Raw genomic sequence first — 3,675 nt, forward strand, 5'->3', positions numbered from 1 at the left:
TAAAGTTGTTAATCAATTAGTGCGCGGAAATTTCAAATCTGTTTTAAATTAAAGCTCAATCTTTTAACTACACGGGTAAGTTGAAATATTTTAATTTAGATCGCGCGTTTTCTTGTAATAACCCGAAATAAGTGGGCAAATAGGATAAGAGTACCCTTTGCTAAGTCCAGTTGCCACTGTGAGTTTTGGAAGCCACATTATTAATAAACTAGTGCTCTGGAAATTTAAATATTAGTGCTAAATTTAGTCTTTTAACTACACATGTGAGTTGAAATATTTTGATTTCAATCGCGCGTTTTCATGTAATAAACCAAAATAACCTAGCTTCCATTATGCTTATTAAGATTTCTACCTGATTCTCATTTGTTGTTTTGGACCTAAAATGAAAGGTTTAAAAGTTTTATTACACAAAATTTCCTTTAAATTGTAATTAACTTACATTTTTGTAGCAGTTTCCTTTTAAAATATCGGTGAAAATTCTCCCACAATAACGAAATCAATTCTCCTCCTTTTTGACATTCGTAATACCTACTTTTTTCCCGAAATACATTTTCACTTTTTCGAAGATCGTTTAGAATAGGAGAATAGGGAAAAGAGGAAAATCCTTAGGGAATTTTTATTCATGATAGGAGGAAAGAGAAATGAGGAAAAATTCCTAGGGAGTTTCTATTCAGAATCGGGCTGAATATAAAAGCAAAAATTGAGCTATTTTCTGTTAAAATATTTGTTCTTATGTACTTGGATGCTAAATATTATATTTTCTAATTTTTTAAGCGATTAAATGCGGCAAAAATACGTTTTTGAAGCTATCTTACATAAGCGTATATCCAGATATAAAAAGCCCACAAAAATATTGCCACTGATATAATTTATATCTAGCGACCAAAATGACAGCTGGACAGCAATAAATTTTATCCTGTGGAGACGGCCAGTCATGTAAAGGCAGCTTTACTGCCCGTCTCCACAGGATAAAATTCATATCTTGATACTTATGTTAGAATATAAATAGCCAATGGAAACCGCTCATTGCTCTTCAAGAGCAATATATATCAGATCTTATATCTTGCCATCAATTGCCAGAAATTTGGCAGTTTGACAGCTACATTTTCATTTTCACGAAAAGTTCTTGTCGGCAACATTACTGATATTTGAATAGGTTTGTTCCACAAGCTACTCGAAGTCACTTCGAGTTACACATACGCGTTTCACAATGAAGTTTTAGAGTTTATTTGATATACGCTGACAGTTTGGACTTTGCTCGAGTTTTTCTACAAGTAGCTTGTCGAACAAACCTAATAAAAAAGCAAAAATTGAGCTATTTTCTGTCAAAATATTTGTTATTATGTACTTGGGTGTAAAAAAGTATATTTTTTAAATTTTTTAAGTGATTAAGGGTGGGTTACTCAATGTCTGGTTAACACTAATTTCCGGCTAAACATAGTTATCGACGTTACCGACTCCCTGTTACATGCATGGAGTCGAAGACGTCCATGAGAATGTTTAACCGTAGATTTGTGTTAACCAGACATTGAGTAACCAGCCCTAAATCCGGCAAAAATGCGTTAAGAAGCCATCTTACAAAAGCTTATATCAAGATATAAAAGGCCTACACAAAAATTGCCACTGATATATGCAATAAATTTTATCCTGTGGAGGCGGCCAGTTAGCGAAACAAAGCCAGCGAGTAGGTTACACGTTGCTTATAGACAAGATGGCTTCTCAAGAAACGAGCGAAGTTGACTCGTTCATTCGGTTTTTTCCCTTCACCGACATAACTTGATTTGCTACAGGTGAGTTCAATATTTTACTTAAAGTCTTTAGAAATGCAAACTATTTGACAAGAACGATAATTTAATAAGTGTTATTAAAAATTAGAATTTTTGTAGATAATTAGTTGGTGTTGGAATTATGTTAAATGAAATAAAATTTAGTCGATCCTTTGGCACGTGGTCAAGATAAAGGCGACAAGTTTTTTAATAAAAGAATGGTAGTATTGATTTTCTCTTTACGGTTTTCACCAGAAGGTTGCAAAGCTTAGGCTGTGTAACAATCATGGTTTAAAGGTGTCTGATATTCTTATGTATTTATTAAGGAATTAACCTCAAAGTATATCGACATTAACAAGCACGTTTAATTTTAGAATGGCGGACGCAGCTCCAGCCCGTGGTGGTTTCCGTGGAGGATTTGGTTCTCGAGGTGGCCGTGGTGGCCGTGGCCGTGGTCGCGGCCGTGGTCGTGGACGTGGCCGTGGAGGCAAAGAGGACTCCAAGGAATGGGTTCCAGTAACCAAATTGGGTCGCTTGGTGCGTGATGGAAAAATTCATTCATTGGAAGAGATCTACCTTTATTCATTACCCATTAAAGAGTTCGAAATCATTGATTTCTTTGTGGGTACAGCTCTCCGTGATGAGGTATTGAAGATCATGCCTGTCCAGAAGCAGACTCGTGCTGGTCAACGTACTCGTTTTAAGGCTTTTGTGGCTATTGGTGACAACAACGGACACATCGGGCTTGGTGTTAAGTGCAGCAAGGAAGTAGCTACCGCTATCCGTGGTGCAATTATTTTGGCTAAGTTGTCCGTCGTGCCCGTACGTAGGGGTTACTGGGGTAATAAGATTGGTAAGCCGCATACTGTACCATGCAAGGTTACTGGCAAATGCGGTTCGGTATCAGTGCGCTTGATTCCTGCTCCTCGAGGTACTGGTATTGTATCGGCACCTGTCCCCAAGAAGTTGCTTACCATGGCTGGTATTGAGGATTGTTATACTTCAGCTCGTGGCTCGACTGGTACTCTTGGTAACTTTGCCAAAGCCACTTATGCCGCGATTGCTAAGACCTACGCTTATCTGACACCTGATTTGTGGAAGGAGATGCCTTTGGGTGCCACTCCATATCAAGAATTTGCCGATTTCTTGGCTGAAAAGCCAGGTAGCGCTGCTCGCCATCAGGTAGAAGCCTAAGATTTATAAGGCGTCGTATAAAGTTAAATTAAATAACTAATGAACCAATAAATAAACAAAAATTTAATTTGAATATTTTTGTAGATTCGTATTTAAATTCAAGTGCAGGTGGGCTATTATGTATTCGCGGCTCTTGTACTTAGAAGTATGTTGTTTACATCGAGTGGAAAATTTTCGATGCATCGATGTTTTTTAGACATCCCTAGATCGAAAACGCCCTATCTCGGCGGGGGGAAACTTTTCAACAACGCCCTACTTCAGAATTCGATTGAAAAATTACCTATCTCAAACGAAAATACATGGAATTATCGTTTTTGAATAGGCAGTTGGAGATAAGTCGTTTTTGAACCGAATTCTGAGCGATTTTCAATCAAATTCTAAAATAGGGCGTTCTTCAACCAAATTCTGAAATGGGGCGCTGTTGAAAAATTTTCAGAGGACACTTTCGAACTGGCTGCAGAGATAAGTCGATCTTCCACTCGGCCATCGGTATGTAAATTCAAAACTTTAAAGCCGTTTTTCGCGGGTTCTTTCAAGGCGAATTAATATAAATAAATAACTTATCTCGAATTTACAAATTGAAAACGTTTCCTGAATTCTGAAATTTAACGAAAACGTTGTTTCATAACGGTTATTAGATGAGGAATATTTTTTTTGTTGCTGTTAAGTTATTTCCCAACGTTTATTTTTTACGTTGCTCGATAACAGTTATTTT

At 37.0% G+C, this 3,675-nt stretch overlaps 1 protein-coding gene across 1 annotated transcript; it reads left to right on the plus strand.

Moving 5' to 3' along the window:
* The first annotated feature begins 1,685 nt into the window (after positions 1–1,685).
* Positions 1,686–3,033, plus strand: LOC118734036 (40S ribosomal protein S2). The gene is made up of 2 exons (XM_036463729.1): positions 1,686–1,790; positions 2,141–3,033. The coding sequence occupies exon 2, from the start codon at positions 2,142–2,144 to the stop codon at positions 2,958–2,960; it is 819 nt and encodes a 272-aa protein (XP_036319622.1). The 5' UTR covers positions 1,686–1,790; position 2,141; the 3' UTR covers positions 2,961–3,033.
* Positions 3,034–3,675: the final 642 nt, after the last annotated feature.

The sequence above is a fragment of the Rhagoletis pomonella genome, unplaced genomic scaffold, assembly GCF_013731165.1.
Source record: "Rhagoletis pomonella isolate Grant_MI unplaced genomic scaffold, Rhpom_1.0 Rhpom_scaffold_00002, whole genome shotgun sequence".
In the NCBI taxonomy this organism is placed as follows: Eukaryota; Metazoa; Arthropoda; class Insecta; order Diptera; family Tephritidae; genus Rhagoletis; species Rhagoletis pomonella.

Bases quoted from the DNA above. Each gene is read 5' to 3' on its own strand.
- LOC118734036 (XM_036463729.1), top strand. From the start codon at position 2,142: ATGGCGGACGCAGCTCCAGCCCGTGGTGGTTTCCGTGGAGGATTTGGT.